Source organism: Euprymna scolopes, chromosome 33 (genome assembly GCF_053919585.1).
Source record: "Euprymna scolopes isolate OS-2025 chromosome 33, ASM5391958v1, whole genome shotgun sequence".
Taxonomy (NCBI): domain Eukaryota; kingdom Metazoa; phylum Mollusca; class Cephalopoda; order Sepiida; family Sepiolidae; genus Euprymna; species Euprymna scolopes.
The window spans coordinates 37,372,843-37,397,842 of NC_136514.1; the positions used below are offsets into that span (position 1 = coordinate 37,372,843).

Sequence of the window (25,000 nt, forward strand, 5' to 3'; positions counted from 1 at the left end):
TTCTGAGTCCAACTCAAATCTCAACGATTCAGCTAACCTGATCACATGACTCACACGCAATCAAATCAGCTGATCTTTTACTTCCGGCCAACGTGTCTACATTATAACTCACCTCTTCCCCTCCCTCTCTTTCTCTCTCCCTTTCTCTATTCCTTAACATAAACATATATATATACATGCATATATATATATATATATATATATATATATATATATATATATATATATATATACTATAATCTTCTCTTCTTTTTTTATATAAATAAAACAGTACATTTAAACTCTTCAAAAAATAATAGGAACTATACTGCACAATGACCTTCAAAATTGTCAAATCGGACCTATGCTGCACAAGCACCTTCAAAATTTTGCAAATCGAACCTATACTACACAAGCACCTTCAAAACTTTGCAAATCCGACATATTCTGCACAGGCACCTTTAAAATTGTCAAATCCGACCTATACTGCACAAGCACCTTCCCAATTTTTAAAATCGGACCTATACTCGACAAGCACCTTCAAAATTTTGGAAAATCGGACCTATACTGCACAAGCACCTTAAAAATTGTCAAATCGGACCTATACTGCACAAGCACCTTCAAAATTGTCAAATCAGACCTATACTGCACAATGACCTTCAAAAGTATCAAATCTGACCTATACTGCACAAGCACCATAAAAATTTTGCAAATCCGACTTATACCGCACAATTATTTCAAATTTTTCAAATCAGACCTATACTGTACAAACACGTTAAAATTTTTCAAATTGGACCTATACTACACAAACACGTTAAAATTGTTCAAATAGGACCTATACTGCACAAGCACCATCAAAATTGTCAAATCGGACATATACTACACAAGCACCATCAAAATTGTCAAACCGGACCTATACTGCACAAGCACCTTAACATTTTTCAAATTGGATATATACTGCACAAGCACCTTCGAAATTGTAAAATCGGCCTATACTGTACAAGCACCTAAACATTTTTCAAATCGGACATATACTGCACAAGCACCTTAAAAATATACACCAATTTTATCTAATCCTGGGCTACGTCGAGTATTCTGCTAGTACAACTATTTAATACAATCCCGGGCGACGCCAGGTATTGGGCTAGTACATATATCAACCAATCTTATCCGATCCCAGGCAACGCTGGGTATTCTGCTAGGAAACATTCAATGTATTTACACCAACGTCGGGTAACTGCTAGTACATAATGCTTTTATATAAATTCCGTAAAACCCTTCCTCCTTAACTGAAGATTATATAAAAAACATAACCTCCCAATACTAAGAATGGCTTTCTGAATAATAATGTTTTTATTAAAGAATTTGAAATCAGCAGTTTAGCAATGTGTGATTTCTGAAATAAATATATAATACGCATCATTTTTTTACTTAGTCTTTTGGCTAAGATCAAAGTGTAGTATCTGTTCTTAGAATTCAAGCGGTCTCATCATTCACCCTCACCCCCACTAAGAAAATAAGGAGGAGGTCATGCTTTGCATGTCAAGGTTTAGAGAAACAAACGTCACTCGAAAATAAGTATGGCCTTCTAAATAAAAATGTTTTTAGTTCAGCTGTGATTTTTGGAATATGACATCTTGTCTGAATGTAGTAATCGATGATTATAAATTATGCATCTTTTTTATAATAGAAGATAATGCTCAGTAGAAAATTAAGCTGTATAAGACGGTTACTTGGTCTTTTGGCTAAGATCAAAGTGTAGTATCTGTTCTTAGAATTCAAGCAGTCTTATTTGTAAGTAAACAAACGCTGATTAACTCATATCATCCCGCAACCTACCTCCCTCTAAATAGAATCAGGTCATAGAAAAAAGAAAATGGCCGTTTGTTTTTTTTTGTTTTTGTGCAAACAGGCATAAGTCATTTGAACGAAAATAAGGAGGCGGTCATGCCTGGCATGTGTAGCTTTTGAGTAATCCCAAGTAGTCACCCATCTTAGAATGACCAGACAAAATATGGCTTAACTTTAGTCATCTGCATAAGTCATTTGGTCGAATAATGAAAATGACTTGGCGGAAAGTCTTAAAACATAGTAAAACGATTCTCATTTCCTTTCTACACCTCTCCCCCTCTCTCTTTCTCTGTCTTTCTCCACCCCCCCTCTCTCTCTCTCTCTCTCTCTCTTCATTTCTCATAAACAAAGATGGAAAGAAAATGGTTGTATGAAAAAAACAAATAATCTTAGCAAATGTATCGTCTCAAACCTAATTTAATAAGCGTATTTTTTTTTGTTCTGGAATGTTTTGTTCGTAATGTTTTGTTTGACTATCGTATCTAACTATTTTTAACCTGCTAATAACTTTGGTAAAGTTGTCATAACGTCTAAATTAATATTTTTATTTGTATCGTACTTCGCAGTTTTTGCCGATAAGAATCTGTCAATAAAAACATTGAATTAAGACATCGCCGTTACTGAGTGGTGACGTTACGTCACGTGACATGACTAAGTGTTTTTTTAAATTTCGTATAAATATCATTAGATCATCACATTATTACTACTTAAATACATAGGATAAACGAAAAAAATGTTACTTTGGGGAGGGGACTGCAGAAAAAACACCCAGCTAATACCCTTAGACTGATCCTAATGGGCCAAAAATTCGATATTTGTCGTCCTGAGGGTGGGGCTTCAATACGATACCAAGTTTGTGAATTTTTTTTCTGTGTGTCGAAAGTTTTTAGCGAACACACAAACGCACATACACACATACATACATACATTTTCGCCGTGATGTGTAGGTGTATGTATGGGGGGTAAGTAAATAAAATGTACATTAACTACGAGCAGACATTTTTGCGGTCATACGCATGCGCACACTTGATAGAGAACACAACATTAGGCTGGAACGCTAGATGTTTTGATTTAAATTCTAGCTGAAAGCACCAACTCATTTTTTTGTATAAATAAAAAGAATGAAATAATACGTAAATTTTATTCGCGGTTTTGAATTTATAAGCCTATATATCTTTTATTTTACGATATCATATGTATTTCATATATATTTTTAAGATGGGGTGGGATAATATACGGAATACGAACCGTGCTGAAATAACATTTAGAACGCCATTCTTAATATGGGGAGGAAAAGGTATTTTTAAAGTATTCTGAACTTTCACCTAACAATTTATTAAATAACAAACTGAAATACGGACCGTGCTGAAATAATAGTGTTAGTATTTAGAAAGCCATTCTTAATATGGGTAGGGTAAGGTATGTTTTTTATTCTTTTTTACTTTCCTCTAAGAATAATTGTCTCAGTCATGAAGACCAAATAACCAAGTTGTTTTCACCAGGCATTATCTCCTTAAAAACAAATCGCGTGGGTGAGATGAGATCGCTGAAATGCTGCACCAGAACAGATACTACACTTTTATCTTAGCAAAAAAGCCAAGTAAGCGTAATATAGTTTCCTACCAGGCATTATCTCCTCATTGAAAAAAACAAACAAAAGCAAAACAAAGATACAAAATAATCGACTCAGAATATATTTTAAGAATGGGGGGGGGTATGGAGTTAATCCCAGAAAATGGCTGAAGCAGTTTACGATCTCAAAAATACTTTATTTTGCATATATTTTAAAGAAAGGGGTGAGTGAGGATACGGTGTCAGGCCCGGAAACGGCTGAAGCAGTTTATGATCTCAAAATTACTTTATTTTACGTATATTTATAAGAGACAAGGAGGATATGAAGTCAGCCCCATAAATGGCTGAGGCTGTTTAGGATTCAATATTTCTTTATTCCATATTTATTTTTAAGAGAGGGAGGGTGATATACAGTCAGTCCCGGAAATGGTTGAAGCATTTTACGATCTCAATTTTTCTTTATTTCATATCTAATTTAAGTGAGGGGTGATATGGAATCAGTCCTGGAAATGGTTGAAGCAATTTACGATTTCATACTTACTGTATTTCATATATATATTTAAAAGAGGGGAGGGAACTAACATTCGGAATATGGACCGTGCTGAAATAATAGCATTATTATTCAGAAAACCAGTATTAATATGGGGAGCGTATGTTTTTAACTATTCTGTACTTTCATTTAAGAAATTTAAAAATTGAACAATGGCACACAGGATATGGACCGTGCTGTTATTATTTAGAAAGCCATTCTTAATATGGAGAAAGGAAGGTATCTTTCGCCTAACAATTTTATAAATAAACAACTAATATGCAGAATAAGGACCGTGCTGTAATATTAAAGTTATTTAGAAAACCAATCTTAATAAAGGGAGGGGAGGTTTGTAAAACTATTTTGTACTTTCACCTAACAATTTATTAAATAAGAATACAGACTGTGCTGAAATAATAAAGTTATAATTTAGAAAACCATTTTAATATGGCGATGATGTGGGTTTAAATTATGACAAATGATTGTCAAATTAGTATCATATTCGGGAATTATGAAAAAGGATGAAATGTCAGTTAATTGATTGATGTTTTTTTTTAATGAAATAATCAAACCAGACAATATATCAAAGTTATTATTTTCGTAAGGGGGAGGAGCTATAATGTGGGTTAAAATTATGAAAAATGATTGTTGGAATTAGTAACACATCCAAGAATAATGAAAAATGATGAAATGTGAGTTGATTGATTGGTCTGTTTGTAATGAATTAATCAGCCCAGACACTATATCAACGTTATTATTTTAGTAAGAGGGTAGGCGATAACGTGGGTTACAAATATCAAAAATGATTGTCGAAATTAGTAACATATCCAAGAATTATGAAAAATGATGAAATGTGAATTAATCGATTGGTGTGTTTGTAATGAAATAATCAGCCCAGACAATATATCAAAGTGATTATTTTTGTATAAGGGGGAGGGCGAGAATGTAGATTAAAATTATGAGAAATGATTTTCGAAATTATTAACATATCCTAGAATTATGAAAAATGATGCAATGTGAGTTATTTGATTGGTGCGTTTATAACTAAATAATCTGCCCAGACAATATATAAAAGTAATTATTTTCATAAGGTGGTGGGTGATAATGTTGGTTAAAAATATGAAAAATGATTTTCGAAATTAGTAACATATCCAAGAATTATGAAAAATGATGAAATGTGAGTTAATTGATTGGTCTGTTTGTAATAAATAATCGGCCCAGACAATTTATCAAAGTTATTATTTTCGTGGGGGGGGAGCGATAAGGCGGGTTAAAATTATGAAATATGATTGTCGAAATTAGTAACAAATCCAAGAATTATTAAAAATGATGAAATGTGAGTTGATTGATTGGTGTATTTGTTATGAAATAATAAATAAATAAATAAATAAGAACCTCGAGGTACCTTTCATCCGACACTTGTCAAGAGATTACGTCGGCAGCGATTGAAATAAAACAATTTATACATAATTAAAAAATGTTTAAAGAGCTCTAATTTATCAAGAAAAAAATGCCTACATTCCGTCATTAATTCTTGTTTCTGCACTTATTTGCAAGCAAGTTACGTTTTTTTATTTGTATTTTTTTTTCGTCCTAGGTTCTGAAATATGGGCCATATATCACGGGTTATTCATTCATTTAATTCACCCCGTGTAGTTTTATAATTTTTTTATTGCTTGTTTCACCATTTTCAGTTATGTATAAATTGTTTTATTTTAATCGCTGCCGACGTAATCTTCTATAAATATAAAAGCGAAAATGTATGTATGTATGTATGTATGTTTGTGTGTCTGCTAAAAACTTTCGACAGACAGAAGAAAATTCACAAATTTGGTCTCATATGAAAGCCCCCATCCTTCGCCCGACAAATATTTAAACATTGGCCAAAAACGTTAATTTTTTCACCCTGAAATCGGCACTTTAGTGAGCAAAAACCGTCCTCTCATAACGAGATCGGTTCTAAGCATGGGTCAGACAACGTCATAACTTATTTAGTTTAAATATTTGAAGAACTGAAGCAATTTCATGTACGTCGTGTTAGATGAGTTGGTTAGAGCGTTATCTAAACATTTTTGGTTCGAATCGTGGTGTGCGATGTCTTTTTTTTTTCGATTTTTTAAATTTTTATATTGAAGCAGGGTTATTTAAGCCATTTTCACGTAACGTTCGTTTTTCTGTTTTTTTTTCTTCGCTTATTCTTAGGTTTTCATTAAACCCCCCACCCCCACCCCGACCGACCACACACACCCCAAAAACACCCGGGCACCCACCGATTTTTTAAATTTTAATATTGAAACGTGCTTATTTACACCATTTTCACGTGTTTGTTTTTTCTGTGTGTTTTTTTTTCAGAATTTTTAGCGTGCGTTTTTCTGTTTTCTTTTTTGTTTTTGTTTTTCCGATTTTTACATTAACATCGTTCGTTTGCCTTACGTTAGTTTTTTGTGTTTTTTTTACTTCGCTTATTCTTATGTTTTGATTACGCCCCCTCCCACACACACACCGCCCGGGTACCCCCCGCTTTATTTTTCAGATAAGTTTTAACGTTCGTTTTTCTGTTTTCTTTTTTACTTTGCTTATGTTTTCATTAACATTCCCAGCCCCACTGACCACACACACCTCCACACACTCGATCAACACCGGGTACCCCCCCCCCGCTAGTCTCTTGACTCTTAAGTGTCGGACCAAAGGTACAACGAGGTTCTTTTTTTTTAATTATTTATTTTAGTCGAATAGTCTTTTGACTATTTTTCGTGTCTACTTATTTTTTTCTCCCCGCATCGATCTTCCTCCAAATTCTGATAATGACTCCACTTATCCTAATAGAATTTTATACCACTAAAAACCTTTTTAAATATATATATGTATGTGTGTGTGTGTGTGTGTGTGTGTGTGTGTGTGTGTGTGTGTGTGTGTGTGTGGTGATACGTAAATAGACTATATTATGCTGTGGGTTCGTTTTTCTTGTTTTATTTCCGCAGGTCCTGGTGTTGCGTTCGTTGTTTATCCAGAGGCTTTGTCCACATTACCTTTCGCTCAGCTTTGGTCTTCCATATTCTTTATTATGTTGCTCCTTGTCGGAATGGACAGTCAGGTAAGGCAAAGCTCAAAATTATATAAAAAAAATTAAATAACATAACACCAACTACAGAGAAATAAATATAGTAAAACATCTATATCATCTATAATATAAAGGGCACAAGTCTGTTTAAATGTATGTATGTATGTATGTATGTATGTGTGTGTGTCAGGTCATATCATATGCTACTGGTACCATGTAATCCAGTACTACCTGCCTCATGGTCTGGTCACCGGCGACTAAACTGGCTCCCCCACCAGACTTGTTTGGTGAGGAGGGTTGCTAGTCTCCCTGAAGGATTAAAAACAAGACCTTCCAAAGGGCAAATGAACCCTTTCTAGGAGTCAACGGCCAACTAGCACCATGTGTGTTTGCGTGTTGGGGTGGAGAGGGCTCCCATAAGCCGTGGTGAAGGCAACATTTCCAGGAGAAGCAAATCTCTGATTTAAAAAACCATAAAGCGAGAGACCAGTACCCGCATTAAGCTGGTCTGCAGTTTAACTTGTTGCTGGCTATCTTGCTCTTGCTTGTTGCTGGATCTCAACATTTTGAACCGAGAGAGAGACTTAGCTGTCGTACAAAGCTAAGACTCTGTAACATCACCTGTGTATAGATACTCCCTCAGGCATTTGTCTATAAAAATGGTCCTGTGGCGATGGAAAAGTTATGACGCATGGAGGCTTGAAATGCTGGAAACATGTAATAATTGTTCTCAATGACTGTCTTCAGTATCATGCCTGCGTGAGCGTGTGAATTCACCAGTAGAACTAAGAAAAAAAAAAGTCATTTCTGAGCTCATGGACATTAAGTGTCTGAGAGAGTGGCACTCGTCTGACAAGACGTTTGCAATCATCATGTATGTATGTATGTTTTGCAAAAGCTTTCGATAGAGGCGACGGAGTTTCACGTCCTCTCATGACAAGATGGCTCTACGCATGCGCATCTAACGTCGGAACATGAATTAGCTGAAATATTAACAAACACGACCTAACTTCGTCAGCGTCCTCTTAGCTCAGTTCATTAGAGTTTGTAATTCCGTGATCAACTGGTTCAGTGGTTGGGGGAGCGGTGTTGCCGAAATTCTAGGTGTAATGGACATACCTGGATCCTCCCACTTTTGGGAAGCGGAACGTGACTGGACCTAGCAAAAGGCGAAAGACAAAAGGGTCGGCTCCGATTGGCTGGTGACCATTTGGGACCCGTATTGAGAAGGCGAATTTACAGCAAACCGATTCCAATATAACGGAAAGCAAAGACATCTGAAGGACACACACTGCCACGCGTCTTCCTCGGCGACCTCCCTCCCTGTTGCATTCCTGGTTGGTTCTAAGTCGATTTTCTTTCTAAGTATATATAGTCGAACAACAAACAAGGAACTTTGTTAGCGAACGGCTGCCAGCCCCTATAAATTGTACGAAGTTGCTAACGCCTTATGAACATACTAACTTGTAAACTTCAGTGCAATAATTATTTCGTGTTATAAAGAAGTTAATCCTGGACTTTTGTCTTGTTTGTGAAACGCCGTTGCATGGAAGTGCAGTCTATTTCAGATCAGCTCTGCTGACGCAGTTTGGAAACCGGACCAAGATTGAAGACAAGTAAGCGAACCACGGCGACAGGGACAAATCCTACCACTGGACAGAGATAAAGGTAATGCCACGGGGATCGGAACCAGCTGCACGTTTCTTTCAAGCCTGTGCATCTGTTCCGGACCTGTAGGGGTTACATACAGAAAAGAGAGATTGCAATAGTAATAAAAATTATTGACCGGATTTGAACTCAAGAGAAACCGTAGGAAATGGCCGTCGAGAGTGAATATGTCCGGTTTGACAGGAGAGCGGAATCATGAAAAACGTTAACTTTTTACGTTATCAACGAAGTTAGAAATCGTTTAAGTCGACTGAAAATGTGTTGAGAAAGACGAGTCAAATGAGATTTTAAGATCATTAGCTAGAGCTAACTGAAGACGTTTTTGTTTTTATAGCTGTCATGCAAAAGTTATACAATAATGAAGAACAAAAGACAACATTCGTAATTGCATATATATGTATGTTGGACATTTTTTTTTACTAACTCTGTTGTTCCTTATTTCCAAAAGACATTTAACTATTCTTAAAGTTTATACTTGCTTAATACGTCTATTTATTCCTAACTTTTGTTCAAAGGCGAATTTAAAGTACACGCATTATGTTTCTGGTGCGTGGAGCAATTATATGAGGTGTCTTCAATAAGATTCCAGAGGTTTTCGTATGGGAATTGTTATTGATAGTAGCTCTAGTCATTTTCAAAGTAATCTCCCCCGGCTACAATGCACTTGTATTGTTCTTATAACTTCTGGAAGGCCCCATGGAAGCCCTGCCGTGTAAACGTGTCAATAACCCTCGTCACAGCCTCTTTCATCTCCTCAAGTGTCTCATAACAACAGCTTCTAAGGGTTTTCTTGGGTTTAGGCAATAACCAAAAGTCGCAGGGAGCAAGGTCTAAACTAAAGGGAAGGTGAAGAACTGTGTCGATACCCATCTTCATCAAATAATCTGTGGTCTTCTCTTAGCAATCTAGGGAAAGACCTCGCGTAAATCTTCCGTATCTTTAGTTCCTCGCGAATAATTGTGTGTACAGTTCCCACACTAACATCAAACTCAACACTTATTGTCTCTATAGACACACAACGGTTTTTATCCATAAAATTCTTTATTCGGCAAATCAACTCTGGTGGTCTGACGTTCTTACTCTTCCCACGCCCCTCATCATTCCTCACAGACTCCTTGCCTTCCTTGAATTTCTTGTGCCACTCAAAAACATGCTCGATTTATGAAAGATGGTCCAAAAGCAGTCTGAAGCATTTCATACGTTTCTATGACTTTTTTACAACAGAATTTTATTGCATATCATTCAATCAAAACAGAATTTTATTGCATATCATTCAATCAAAACAGAATTTTATTGCATATCATTCAATCAAAACAGAATTTTATTGCATATCATTCAATCAAAACAGAATTTTATTGCATATCATTCAATCAAAACAGAATTTTATTGCATATCATTCAATCAAAACAGAATTTTATTGCATATCATTCAATCAAAACAGAATTTTATTCCATATCATTCAATCAAAACAGAATTTTATTGCATATCATTCAATCAAAACAGAATTTTATTGCATATCATTCAATCAAAACAGAATTTTATTGCATATCATTCAATCAAAACAGAATTTTATTGCATATCATTCAATCAAAACAGAATTTTATTGCATATCATTCAATCAAAACAGAATTTTATTCCATATCATTCAATCAAAACAGAATTTTATTGCATATCATTCAATCAAAACAGAATTTTATTCCATATCATTCAATCAAAACAGAATTTTATTTCATATCATTCAATCAAAACAGAATTTTATTGCATATCATTCAATCAAAACAGAATTTTATTGCATATCATTCAATCAAAACAGAATTTTATTGCATATCATTCAATCAAAACAGAATTTTATTGCATATCATTCAATCAAAACAGAATTTTATTCCATATCATTCAATCAAAACAGAATTTTATTGCATATCATTCAATCAAAACAGAATTTTATTCCATATCATTCAATCAAAACAGAATTTTATTGCATATCATTCAATCAAAACAGAATTTTATTGCATATCATTCAATCAAAACAGAATTTTATTGCATATCATTCAATCAAAACAAAATTTTATTGCATATCATTCAATCAAAACAGAATTTTATTCCATATCATTCAATCAAAACAGAATTTTATTGCATATCATTCAATCAAAACAGAATTTTATTCCATATCATTCAATCAAAACAGAATTTTATTGCATATCATTCAATCAAAACAGAATTTTATTCCATATCATTCAATCAAAACAGAATTTTATTGCATATCATTCAATCAAAACAGAATTTTATTGCATATCATTCAATCAAAACAGAATTTTATTGCATATCATTCAATCAAAACAAAATTTTATTGCATATCATTCAATCAAAACAGAATTTTATTGCATATCATTCAATCAAAACAGAATTTTATTGCATATCATTCAATCAAAACAGAATTTTATTGCATATCATTCAATCAAAACAGAATTTTATTGCATATCATTCAATCAAAACAGAATTTTATTGCATATCATTCAATCAAAACAGAATTTTATTCCATATCATTCAATCAAAACAGAATTTTATTGCATATCATTCAATCAAAACAGAATTTTATTGCATATCATTCAATCAAAACAGAATTTTATTGCATATCATTCAATCAAAACAGAATTTTATTGCATATCATTCAATCAAAACAGAATTTTATTCCATATCATTCAATCAAAACAGAATTTTATTTCATATCATTCAATCAAAACAGAATTTTATTGCATATCATTCAATCAAAACAGAATTTTATTGCATATCATTCAATCAAAACAGAATTTTATTCCATATCATTCAATCAAAACAGAATTTTATTGCATATCGTTCAATCAAAACAGAATTTTATTGCATATCATTCAATCAAAACAGAATTTTATTGCATATCATTCAATCAAAACAGAATTTTATTGCATATCATTCAATCAAAACAGAATTTTATTTCATATCATTCAATCAAAACAGAATTTTATTGCATATCATTCAATCAAAACAGAATTTTATTGCATATCATTCAATCAAAACAGAATTTTATTGCATATCATTCAATCAAAACAAAATTTTATTGCATATCATTCAATCAAAACAGAATTTTATTGCATATCATTCAATCAAAACAGAATTTTATTGCATATCATTCAATCAAAACAGAATTTTAATCCATATCATTCAATCAAAACAGAATTTTATTGCATATCATTCAATCAAAACAGAATTTTATTGCATATCATTCAATCAAAACAGAATTTTATTGCATATCATTCAATCAAAACAGAATTTTATTCCATATCATTCAATCAAAACAGAATTTTATTGCATATCATTCTTCTAAAGTGTCCTCACGTCCAGATTGCATTCTTGAAATTCACCAGCTGTGACAATCAGGCTTTAATAGAGTGAACTCCAATTCTTGTTGTAGCTGTCCATTTGAACCTGAAATCATAAATATTGGTCAGTCATCTCATAAGACGTATAACAATAACATACTGAATCTTCAAGGGTCTACAACAATTTTAAATGCCTGTACAAAATAAAGTCTGGAAACTTATTGGAAGTCACTCGTAAATCGGCTCTCACCATTTTCACGAAATTCTGGTTTTTGGTTTCCGAAAAAAATATAGTCGCCCGTAATTTTATAAATGTGACATAAAGTCGCTAAGAGACGGACACAATGTATTCATTATAGTAAGATTTATTTTATTTCATTTTTTTTATTTTTTATAGTTTGTTCACGTTCAGGTTCTACTAACTTCACTGAGTGACTCATTCCCAGAAAAATTAAATTACAGAAAGATCCTTGTGACAGGAGTAATATGCATTGTGTCATTTCTATTTGGAATCCCTTGTGTGACTCAGGTAAGGATTAAGTGACTTGTTTGTAACAGCTAATGTCACACGCTGACAAGACTATTTCATCTAATCTCATTGCATTGAAAAAATTTGTTACTTAAAATTTCTTTTTCGTTTTACTTGGCAAATTATTTAAATAATTTCCATATGGATCGATTTAAAATGTTATTTAAAACGATTTTTTTTTGTTCTATTTTGAATGCTATTTAAAATATTCTATTCGGAATCTCTATATATATCTACTATTATATAAAAGTCACTTTGTGTGTGTGTGTGTGTGTGCGCGCGCGCGTGTGTGTGTGTGTATGTAGGTGTGTGTTCCTTCCTCATAGGTACTTAAACGGCTGAGTCTTATCTTTTGCAAATTTTACACAAACTAATTTATATGTCTGGCAGTGTTTTTAGATATGTTGTGTACAGCAATACATCCGATGATTATCTAAAATCGAAAAAATCCGATCCTAAAAATAGTCTTTCTTATAGATAAAAAAGGGAGCATTTTTACGGGGAAATATTTTACGAAACACCAGCCAAGTGAGATAATAAAATCTCAGCAAATCATTTCTTATTTACAAACACAGAGTTATTTATTGTCATCTAGAGACATAGCATCTGGAGTGCTAGAGCATTCGACTACAGATCGAATAGTCCTGCGTTCAATTTAGGATAAAAGTGGAGGTATCATTTAAAATCGCCGCAAATCATTTCTTCGTTTGCTGATTTTATAACTAAGAATTAATCAGAAGTGACTATTCCAGGGCATTCATCGTCAAGCCCAAATATCAGCTGACGTGATATTGTAAACAAACACAGACGGAATTTGATAAATGAAATTATCATTATTTTTTATTTTTTTGTTTATTTATTTGCTAATTAGTCCACCGGGCAAATTATTCCTCGTAATATATAATATTTAATAGATGAGTGATTCTATAATAATAAATATACGCAATCTGCATCAATTAAGATATCATGTTAAAGCGTATTGTACGACCGGGTGACACTAGACGTCTAGCTAGTATTACTTAAAATAATTTTCTTTCCGTTCTATTTGAAATGTTATTTAACATATTCTATTATGAATATTAAAATATTTTTGCCCGTCTTATTTGAAATATTATTAAAAATATTGGCATTTCTGCATGTCAGTGACATATAAGCAATACGGACGAGTTATTGACTCATGTTATTCGTAAGAGAACTGACGTCTGGCGGCCATTATTTGAACCTCAAATATAAACAAGTGTTTACGATAACGCAAAAATATATAACAAAACAAATTACACAAAAATATGAAAATCGAAACATTTACTGTATAAAAATATATCAAATAAAATTTTAATGTATTAATATAAGTTCTTTCCAATAATTAATTCATAACTGAAAATAAAATAATAATTATGATAAAAACACGAAACATAGATTGTTTTTAGAATTATTTTTTTACAGTAAAGTTGTATAAAAATGTATCAAAATATAATTTAACAAACATGAAACATTTATAAAGGTTTAAGAATAATTTTTTTATACAGAAAGATTGTATAAAAATGTAGCAAAATATAATTAAAAAAACATGAAACATTTATAGAGGTTGAAGAATAAGTTTTTTGTACAGAAAGATTGTATAAAAAATATAGCAAAATATAAATTTAGTTTGCACGCACTTTTAGAAAAGGAAGAGTTATCGACCCCTGTTCTTTGGCTGACAAGTGACATCTGTCGGTGGTTCTTGAAACTAAAATACCCACATTCGCCTCATGTCACTGAATGCCAGAATATTCTATTAGGAATATGAAAATATTTTTTATCCGGTTGTTGTTGTTGTTGTTGTTGTTGCTGTTGCTGTTGTTGTTGTTGTTGTTGTTGTTGTTGTTGTTGTTGTTGAGGAGGATGAGGAGGAGGAGGAGGAGGAGGAGGAGGAGTTAAAAATTGAATTTTACATCAATTCCTCTTCGCTCTATTTGAAATGGTACAGTTATTAAATGATTGCTTTTTGATATTGTAGGGCGGAGTTTATGTCGTACAAGTTATAGACTGGTATTGTTCCAGTATTTCACTTTTGTTTATCATCTTCATGGAATGTATTACCGTTTGCTGGATTTATGGTAAGATTGTTCTCATATTCATCTTTTAAGATATTTATCATTTATCTGATTTTTTAAAAATCTAATATTGAGTAATTTATTGTTTAAATAATTTTGCATTTGTAAAATTTTATTTATTAAATTGTTTACTTAAATTGTTTTATGTTTCGTAATTTATAACAATATATATACGGCATAATCACGTTGACACACCGGTTCCCGTCAGATCACCAAAGTTAAGCAATGTTGAGCCTGACCATTACTAAAATGGGTGACCAATTTGGAAATTCCGGGCGCTGTATGTCGGAGGACGTCGACACCTCCCTGCAAGAAATTGCAAAAACCTAACGTCGTCATCTCCCCTGACAGGGATATACATGCGACTGGGGACAGCTTGCGAATTTCATGCTCCCATGAAACCTCCTACTTTGGGGGAAGCCGGTTAAACCTAAATAGGTTAATGCTGACCCAGTCAGTTAGTTAATTTATAACAATATTTCGTTTAATTATTTATTTTTGTTTTGCTTCCATAAGCTAATGGTATCGCAGAACTGTTCCATTCTCCACTGGAGTAAATGTTACTCTGTACCATGTTTTTAAGGAGTTGAACGATAAAATTGTCGCCCTACAAAAGACATGATTCCATTTCCGTTTGATGAAATCCGGTTTTCTTTTTTGTTGTTGTTGCAGACCATCTACTAGTTGGCCAGTTGTGTATATATCTCAAGAGCGATAGGAGTCTTCTATCATGTCTGAAAGTGACACAATGTTCAACGAGTGAGATTGGAGGTGCGCCACTGTACAACTCATGCTCTCTACCGATCAAAGTTATGACAACAGGACCATTGCCAGCATCCTCAAAATGCATTTCCACGAATAATAGAGACGTGCCAAGAATGATGAAAACAAAGTTTCCGGCCATAGTTATGGTCATTGGTGTGGTTTCAAGTGAGAGCCACATCATGCCACCTCACATCTTCGAACTCGGCTTGAACGTCAACACCAAAGTGCACCTGGATGTGCTGAAGTGTGTGTGGTGATCCCCTGGTGCAATCATGTGACCGCTGGCAAACCTTTTTTATTTTTATGCTACGACTTTATATCCTTCTCTCACTGCCCCCGTCCTCTCCCGACCTGAACCCACTGGACTACTTTGTTTGATCATTCGTCGAGAACATCACCAACATAACCTCCCACAACACCAAGGCCAGACTGATCGCCGGCATCCATCGAGTACTCGCCGAGCTCACGTTGACGCTTGTGGAAAAGACACGCTCTCAGTTCCAGATCCGTACCGAGGCTGTGATTGAGGCTGAAAGCGGCTTCATTGAACAGATTTCAGCTCTACTACATAATACAGTTACCTGAATTGATTTTTTCAATAAAATTTTTAAAATAAATCTGTAGTGTTGTTTTCATTAGGGCGACACTTTTATCGTTCCACCCTGTACGTTTCATCTTTTAAACATTGAACGTCAACACCAAAGTGCACTTGGTTATTTGCATATCTATATGCGGATGCACCAACTGTTGCTGTTTCTGCTGCTGCTGCAGCACCCAGCATCAGCGGCTTTAGTATATATTCAATCTCCCCAAAATGTTAAATATAATTATATTTATAGTTTCTTGACAAGAACTATGGCAGGAAAATCGTGACATTTGCCATCACTATTGCTAGCATTGTACCTAGTTCAAAAAATACCCTCTAAAGTCCTTCTACATTTGCCATCGCCGTTACTGCATTCAATTCCGTTCGTGCGGTGTTGTAGCCTTGCAGGCCGGTAATAATCACGACACACACTGTATATAATTCACAAAAAAGTGTATTAGTAAAAGTATGTTACAAAAGTACACGTCATGCTTCTGGAGCATTAGCTGCCACAGAGCCCTAACCCAGTAACATGTTAAATGCAACTATATTTATAGTCTCTGGGTAAGTCCCTTGTATCCGAAATAGGTATATCAGCTTATCCCATAAAATATGATTAGTCTCTCAGATCATCAGTCAAATATTTCCATAATTTTCTGATATCAACATTTTTCTCTTGTTTTGAATTAGGTATTGAAAGATTTTGGGAAGATATAACATTTATGTTAGGCCATAAACCATATGCCTTCTGGAAACCATTATGTAAATTTGTTGCTCCTTTGTCTACATTGGTGAGATTAATTTTACCATCTATTAATTGTGTTATTGCTCATTTGTATTATCCATTATCCATGTAATATGTTATACATTTATATATATATATATATATATATATATATATATATATATATATATATATATAGTTTAATAGAAATTTAGAATTTTAAAGTAACCCCCTTCTCCTACCCCGACATATCCCCCTTCCCCCTCCATGTATCCCTATACCCTTAGCCACACTAGAAATGAACTTCCCAAACCTTCCCCCACGAGGTCCTTAAACTCCAAAAATAAAACATTACCGACATACCAAGCCCCCCTCCTACCTTTCCCCCTTGTTACCGTCCTCTTTTTTCCGCTCTTCTCGCACCCCTCCTCTGACATCATTCACTCTTTCATCCCATCAAAACGAACTTTTCTGTAAAAGTCTGAGAAAGCTACATACGGCCCCAAAAAAAAAAAACAAAAAAAAACGCCGGGTAGCTGAAACAATAATGTAACTTAACAGAAAGATAGGTAATAAAAAATAAAACGCATATATATATATATATATATATATATATATATATATATATATATATATATATATATATATATATATATATATATATATATATAATGTGTGTGTGTGTTTCGTTTTTGGTATAATGTTTTTTTCAATTATATGTTACTCTGTATATATCAGTCCTTTTTTGCTTGGAAATTCAATGTATATTAAATATAACAACAGTGCATACATAAAAAAAATAACTGTATAGTGACATTCCAAGATCCAAATATTTATTTTTAACGTAAAACAACTTCTCCAGCATGTTAATATTTTCCATAGATTATTTTACAGATCCGTTTCGTTCTGCAGAACCAATCGATTCGTTTTCTTTTTTCCAACATTATATTGTCATGCATTTTTTTCTTTCCAATCAAAGAATTACTATTTTCTGGTGAGTATATACACGAAAAGAGTCGGTATTGACATAATAATATTGAAATAGCTGTTTTGCATTAAATTAAATATTTGGATCTTGGAATGTAGGTATACTGTTATACGAATGCATATATATATATATATATATATATATATATATATATATATATAGTGCAAAATTTTGTTGAAAATTCAAAGACTCACGTTTTCTTTTTATAAGCTTCGTTTATTTCCTTGATTTTTCCATTACAGCTGTTTCATTAATGAGTTGGCATGTTTACGATTTATGTTTCCGTAAAAAATGCCCTGTCCCCACCAACTTCTTCAAATATTTATCCATTAGATTTTTACAACAAATGGTATATTTTTAACATGCTGGGCATCGCATTCGGGTAAAAAGATTTCTACAGCCATGCTTCCGCACTTCCTCCATCTTTTGGTGTTATGTATAGATAGTTTTCCGTTTTAACCCGTACTTTCGTATTTTTATTTATTAATTATTTATTTCTGTTTTAATTTTCCCTGTTTTTCCTACTTGTTTTTTTCCAATTATTATATAATTTTATATGATTTTATTCCTATATTTATGCGTGTTTATTTTAATACTGTTTTTTTTTTCTTTTTGCTTAGTGTTTGAATTTGTATTATATTACCCGATGCAGGGGAGGTCACTTTCGTCGTATCATTTTTTATCTAGGATTACCTTCCTTGCATTTTTTTCCTAATCTGCTCTAGTGCGTGAAATTAAATATTTGTTTCTGTGCAAACACCCGTGGATTACATCTAGTCTCTCTCTCTCTCTCTCTCTCTCTCTCTCTCTCTCTCTCTCTCTCTCTCTGTATATATATATATATATATATATATATATATATATATATAAGGTTATTGTAACTGCCCTCCGAATTTTCGAGTTTTGTAACCATGTCCATATGCATTTTATTTTATTTTAGTGGATTGATAGGTGCTATTTCTTCAGAGGAGTTAAGGGCAGAATAGATTCATTGATCGATCTAATAATTAAATGAATGAAACAGTACTGTCAAGAATTGTGCGTGTCAACCTACTTAAAGAAATAAATTGTAACATGGTCAACATCCTAATATTTGTAATATAGACTTTTGTCAATTATTTGTTATATGTTATGTAATTACATTGAGCTTTACAAATGAAAGGATTAGCATAAACAAAAGGTAAAAACACATTTACACAGAAATAATTATAGTAATAATTAAAAAAATAAAAAAAATATATATATGTATATATATATATATATATATATATATATATATATATATATATATATATATATATATATATATATAAAGTAGGGTGAGATGAATAAAATTAGTAAATTATTTATATCGGTTCCAAATATTCAAACACAACAAAAAAAAATGGCGTGCGATGGTTTCTAAAACGATTTGTAATATTCGGTGCCATAATTAACATACTTCCAAAATTCTCTTCATCAGCGACTTTATAAGAGCACAAATAGAAGGTAAGTAAGTGAAAACATAAACTTGTACTAGTTTTATATATACATATATATATATATATATATATATATATATATATATATATATATAATGAAATCAAAAGAGGTGCAGTGTTTATCTGATATAAGTTTTTTTTTATATAAGCATTTTTTTTATAAATAACTTATTTACCAACATATTCTCAATATTTTATTTTTATTAAGCACTTTACTTAAACGTTTACTAAATCTTTTTCTTAGTATTCTTTGTTATTATTATCATTATCATTATTATTATTATTATTATTATTATTATATATTGTCATCATATATATGTGTGTGTGTGTGTGTTTGTGTGTGTGTGCATACAAGTGTGTGCGTATGGGTACAGCTAGCATTAAAATAATTTGTAATACAGATAAAAAAATCATCATCATCTTTATCGTCGTATTCGTGGTGGTTGTCGTGGTCGTCATTATCATTATCATCAGCGTAATCATCATAATCGTCGTCGTCATCGTCGTCGTCATCGTCGTCGTCATCGTCATCATCAAATACGAAATTTAAGCCCTTTTATTTCTCTACAGGCCTTTTGGATACTTACTTTAGTTGATCAGTCTCCACTCAAGTATGACTCAGGGGAGCCGTTTCCTGTCTGGGTCAGTTACGTCGGAACATTTATCGCCCTCCTGTCGGTCGTAACTTTCCCAATTGCAGCCCTTCAAGAAATATTGTCATTGCGAGGCCCTTTCCTAAAGGTAAGTAAACCCATTGTAGACGAATAATAAGCCAGCAGTATAACCGATATCAAATATTTCACTTTTAAGTGACATCACACATTGCTTCACACAAACCTTTCAGCTGACAGTATCTTGGTTTGTTTTACAGCCCACAGAGATTCGAAAATGTGGTAAAAAAATATATATATATGACAGATAAATGTTACCAAAGGCGAGATAAGTTATTCTTCTACCTAGCTGGCAAGTTTTTAATATTTTTACTTAATGTAAAATGTTTATTCGGCTCGGAAAACAAGTAATGTCAACCATTACACCAACACAAGGAAAAATGGCCGAAACTATCTGTTACGCGCCTATATATCCGTTAGCGTATGACCTAAATTCATAAGTATACAAAATCTGCAGTCACGTTAAGTATAACATCTCAATAATGAATTCCAATTAAATCATATATACCATTCGGTACGCACCCGACTACGGAAGATAATAAACATGAATTTATAAGACCAAAAGATTCAACCTTGATCGCCCTTCGAGACCCGTGGCGCAGTTCATATAGACGTTGAATGTCCACAGTTCTAGGTGATAATTGTCTGAAGATAGCGGTTTCAATTCTACCCAAAGCCGGCCAGAGGCTTAATTGGACAAAAACGTGGTGAGCCGACAACAATTACGGAAGTCAGTAATTGCAGTGGATGCAGTCAAGAGATTCAGAGTTCCTATCCGTCGCGGTTACCACAGAGGAATAGTTGGCCGAAACGTCGTGAAACAACTAAGAAAAAGATGAGGATAATGGTCCGTAATAAATAAAATTAATAAAACAATACTCATCTCAATAATGAATTCCAATTAAATAAAAACATAAGAAGCAGAAAGTTCTAGAAGATTGTGAGAGGGCTTCTCAAGAAAAGGACTGAAAAAAGGAAACAAAGACCCCTTTTCGCGGGCTTCTTTCCTTTCAGGTTTTACAAATTAAATAAGACTATTTTTGTTTGATTATTTTAAAAATGACACCGTATATTTTTCCCACTTTATTTGTAAATATCGTATCACCATTAATTTATTTAAATAAAACTTGACTAAATTAATATACTTTTCGGGCGTGGCTTTCATTTGCTCCCTTTTTTATATTTTCCTCCTTTTTATTTAATGTCACTTTGTCTCTATTCAGGAGATTTGCTTGAATTCTTCAGCATTTTTTTTTCTTTCCTCCATTTTTAAAATATTTGTTACTTAAAAAAAAGGTATTTGGGCAATGGCAACTATAAAATACGTCAATTGCGTAGTTTTTTTTTCAGCTGGCGTTATGTGCGTTTATATGTACAACTTTATATGAACGTTCCGTGAACGGTGTGTGTGTGTGTGTGTGTGTGTGTGTGTGTGTGTGTGTGTGTGTGTGTGTGCTTAATAATCCATGAAAATCTCTCCTTATGTGTATGCAGCTTGGCAAAAGGCATTTCACTCCTTATTGGATGTTTATCGGATTTTGACGTGTTGTATTTGTTTCAGTTTGCAAATAGAAACACAAAAGAAGAATAAAATCAACGTGTTTGAATTCTTATACTACGATCTAATATCTGGAGTGAACATTTCTTGCGTTTTTTGATTGGTTGAAAGTGCTGATTGGGGATTTTGTCCAATCAAGAGTCGATACGTAATAACTGTAGCTCGGGGGAAAAATGGAAATGATGATCAGTCTTGTAGAGGAAAAAAGGAAGGTTGGAGATAGTTCCGTCGTGTGTAGATCGAGTGAGTTAATTAGTGTATGCGGGGTGGGGGTGGGGGAGTTAGCAGAGAGGAATCCTTAAAAACGAAGCTATTGTACAATGATTTTTATTGTGAAATGAGTTTTATTTATTTACAAAATCTGCATCATTACCTGACAGGTCTTTGTCAATCTTTACTCTTTTGTTACAACATTAGTTCTTGAAGCTACGTTTCTTTAACCTTTTTTTTTTTTGTGAACCGGATGTGATGCGCAAAACATTGCGCAGAGAGACATTTTCATTTCCTATTCTGGCCTCTGTTCATTCACATCCAGCAAAGTAAGATTTGTTGTGTCTTAAGAATCAAAAAGAGATCTAAGATGACTGGACTATGATAAAGGCGACGGTCAATATTACGTTTCTTTAAATTTTTTGTTTGTGGACTGCAAAGATATGGATTATCCAATCTTGTTTTGCATTTTTAACTGTACGGGTTACGTCCCTTCGCATATCATAAAAAATGGCTTCTTGTACCCTAAAGACGTCTCGTTGTTATCTCTCCTTTATGCTTACTTATTCGTCCTAACAAATATAACAAATATACAACAGGACAAGTAGAGGTGTGCCGAACATTTTGCAAGAAGACATATTCTTTTTCTATTTCTGGCCTCTCTTCATTCACATTATATCATCAAGTATCGTAGTTTAATTCTTAGGGAAGCTCACATTCTATTTTTAGTGCGGAATTTGTATTATCTTCATTATTGTTTCTGTTTTTTTTTTTGTTTTTTTGTTTTTTCTAGCAGTGTAATTGTAAAAAAACATCGTTATTTTTTTCTCTTTCTTCCAGCGACTGAAATCCAGTATGAAACCAACACCTGAATGGCGTCCTGCAATAAAGAAATACACAGAATGTCACGACGACACCACAACTGAAATGAGTTAAATTACAGTTCTACCCCAGAAGAGGGGAGACAATCCAGTACAGCAAAGCTTTTTCATTAAATTGACGAATAAATTTTTGTGAATATGGATTATCTCCTCTTTGATAATCCAAGCTATAAAAGATGTACATTTCTGCTTGTCAAGTAGACGAGTAATAAGATTCTTAATTGAATAAAAGATTACCAGACGGAATCTCTCGTCCTGTTTTCATTACATCAATACAACGGAAAACATTAATTATGGGAACAGTTATTGAATTTAATTACTTTTTTTTTACTTATTTTTATTTACATATGAAGAGCTTTTTTATTTAATATATAAAAAACTAGGTACGGGCAAAAATGGGCGGATAAAGATAGGGGGACCTAGTTTTGAAAGCCGATTTATCATAATTTTTTTGTAGGTTTCCGACTACTTTTTCATTGTATTTGAAAAATTAGAGACTAAAATTAATTTCCTAAAGCAAAAAATATTTGTACATGTGAAAAACAAAAGTTATGAAAAATGTTTTCATGGCGAGCTAACCAATTCAGCTGAATTTTGAATTAAATAACAAAAACACCTATTTTGTAAAAAAAATAGCTTAATTAGCTTTAAAAAAGCAAGCAATTCTGCCGTTCGTAAAAACACAACGAATAAAGGTTTGTAAACACGAAATCCAAAATTATAGCCAATCGAAACGCTGTTTCGAAATGAAGTCATGATAGTAAATGGAGGTAGGGGTGTCAGATTTCTTCTTTTTTTTTTTTCGCCAGATGTGCATCCATATATTTCTATTCTGAACGTTTGTGTTAATTTTTATCATTTTTTAATTTAATTATTTTTTATGTTCCTGTTTTTAAAATTAATTATTTTTTTAATTATTGTTCGAGATTATATAAAAATGATGTTACGCTGAAAGTTTCACATTCATGCGACCCAGGAAATTATTAAAATCTTGCATATAAAAATTATGCGAAATCTGTAATTAAAAAAAGTAGAAATATTTTTCTATTATAATTTTTGTGTGTGTGAAAATATTAAATAAACAATGCTTAATTTAATGGTAATATCAGTAGTTCGAGAAATTCATTTCTTTTTCAGTTTATATCGAATTCATTATAATACGGATTAGAGGCTTTTTTCGTAATGTTTCTGTAAAAATTACATAATTTTTTTAAATTGTTAGAATTTACAATGCTTTATTTTCATTAAAAAAAGCAAAAATAAATTCTTTCATTTTTTTTTACTACAGAAAATCATAACTTCAATAAAGGTATTTAACCAAATAACACATTTCCACTAAGATTTAAATAAAAATAATTTATTCATTATATTCCGCGATCATTATTTCGTAAATACTGAAAATTTCATTAAAATTAGTTAATTTCCTGATGTCTGGTGAATTTTTAAGTAAAGGGAGGGGTCAAAATGTTTATACATTTGGAGCATCGGCATTCATTTTGCCCGTACCCATATTGCTGGATTTTTTTTGTACCAATAATGGTGCACCCCCCTGTTTACATTTATTATTTTTTATCTGGTTCTTGTATTTGATTTTTTGTATTTCGTATTTTTTTTTTTGATTTTTAGTTTCGTACATTTTGGGTTTGTACGAAACTCTTTAATCTGGAGAAAAGGGAAATGCTAGCTCCGTGATTACGTCACGAGCCCAGTGCCAATTTCGGCTCTTTTGAAACTCCGCTGACGTGGAGATTCGGCGTTCGTTTCGTTGCCCGGCGCTTAAATTGAATTTTGACGAGCCTCCTTCAAAGAAGAAAACCCGGCAAGAATACACAGGTATGTGACGAGACATACTTGTGAAAACTATCTACGTGACTACGGTTTTGCACGTATTTTAGAAGGAGTGAAATTATTTAAAAAGAAAAGACCTTATTTTACGTGACAAGGAATTTTGGAACCTCCTACAAAGAAGAAAACCCGGCAAAGAAAACCCCGGGCAAGTGACGTGACCATGCTTCTGAAATCCATTTGTGTGTCTACGGTTTGCACGCAAACATGGAGGGAGAGAAAATTTTAAAAGAACTTTCAACGAGAGAAAAAAAGAAAAAAGGCACGTGCCTGATTGGCTTTCAATTTGTGAGTAGGCTCCTAAAATTTATTTCATATGCGAATGTGATTAGGAGATACTATTTTGAATCTTATTATTGTATTCGTTAATGGATACAACATCTTCATTATAAGAACCAGTGTTATTTTTTTCATTACATGTTACTTTGGCGGTTCATAAGTTTAATGCCCGCAAAGGGAAACTTTGCAACATATTATTGTGAATAAAATCTCTTCTTCGTTTCAAAGCAAGACCTTTATATTTTATTCTTTGTTATTAATTAGTAATTCCAAATAAATCAAGACAGTAAATTTGAGGTGTTATATTTAATTTTTTAAATAAAATACAGCAGACAATTTAGATTAGTTTAATTTCTTTATTGCATGATTTTTTT

General features: G+C 32.8%; 1 protein-coding gene and 1 pseudogene across 1 annotated transcript in view; both read left to right on the forward strand.

Annotated features, from left to right (window-relative positions):
* LOC145258009 (sodium- and chloride-dependent glycine transporter 2-like) overlaps window positions 1-22,736 on the forward strand; it is a 31,086-nt gene extending 8,350 nt beyond the window's left edge. The window contains exons 4-9 of the mRNA XM_080115737.1: window positions 6,913-7,025; window positions 12,411-12,542; window positions 14,542-14,641; window positions 16,680-16,780; window positions 19,753-19,923; window positions 22,462-22,736. Coding sequence (XP_079971863.1) covers window positions 6,913-7,025; window positions 12,411-12,542; window positions 14,542-14,641; window positions 16,680-16,780; window positions 19,753-19,923; window positions 22,462-22,557 — 713 coding nt within the window. The 3' untranslated portion in view covers window positions 22,558-22,736. The remainder of the gene's footprint in view (window positions 1-6,912; window positions 7,026-12,410; window positions 12,543-14,541; window positions 14,642-16,679; window positions 16,781-19,752; window positions 19,924-22,461) is intronic.
* LOC145258594 (5S ribosomal RNA) lies at window positions 14,807-14,925 on the forward strand (annotated as a pseudogene).
* Window positions 22,737-25,000: the final 2,264 nt, after the last annotated feature.